The sequence below is a fragment of the Boleophthalmus pectinirostris genome, unplaced genomic scaffold (assembly GCF_026225935.1).
Source record: "Boleophthalmus pectinirostris isolate CB_2022bp ecotype Guang Dong unplaced genomic scaffold, ASM2622593v1 HiC_scaffold_9, whole genome shotgun sequence".
NCBI lineage: Eukaryota > Metazoa > Chordata > Actinopteri > Gobiiformes > Gobiidae > Boleophthalmus > Boleophthalmus pectinirostris.
In genome coordinates, this window is record NW_026571541.1 from 37,809,275 (window position 1) to 37,809,918 (window position 644).

The 644-nt window shown below is 48.4% G+C and overlaps 1 protein-coding gene across 1 annotated transcript in view; it reads left to right on the forward strand.

Annotated features, from left to right (window-relative positions):
* The first annotated feature begins 207 nt into the window (after positions 1-207).
* LOC110175658 (murinoglobulin-2-like) overlaps positions 208-644 on the forward strand; it is a 39,737-nt gene continuing 39,300 nt past the window's right edge. Inside the window, 1 exon segment of the mRNA XM_055166726.1 lies at positions 208-332. Coding sequence (XP_055022701.1) covers positions 256-332 — 77 coding nt within the window. The 5' untranslated portion in view covers positions 208-255.

Genomic DNA, 644 nt, shown 5'->3' on the forward strand with positions numbered 1-644 from the left:
AACAATTAAACTAGAGTCACAACTAGATCCTCATTTGAGCTTTACAACGAACTAGACCCTGGTTGAGTTCTGTTTTACACAGATATAAAGACACATGGGAATAGAAAAAGAAAATACTAACATGAATAACATGAAGGTGGTTCATTGTTGTGGGCGGAGCTGTGTGGGGGTGTGGTCTGTGCGGGGGCGTGGCCTGTGTGGGCGTGGCCTGTGCTCTGTCAGATATGTGCGGTCGGAGGTGAGTCTGGTTCAGACATGGGTCCTGGCTGCAGCTCGTGGTGGAGGCGGCTCCTCCTCGTACTCGCCCTGAGCCTGGGGGCCTCTGCAGACCCGTGAGTACCAGATGCCCTCCCAGCCTCCTCCCTGTGTGTCAGATGCCCTCCCGTCTTGTTTCCCTGAGTGTCAGACTGAGGTGGAGCAGGTCAAATGTCTCTGGTGAATCTGCAGATGTTTTGTCGTGTCAGACGTGGAGGGAGCAGATTTTCTAAACTCTAAACCTGGACACAGTCGGGTTTGGATGTTTGGTGTAAATAAAATAGTGAGAAGAGTGAGAAACATTGTGGATTCTCATGTCAGTCATGATCTGAGGAACTTCTGACACTGGATTTTTTGATTTATGATCATTTACAAACACAATTTTCATT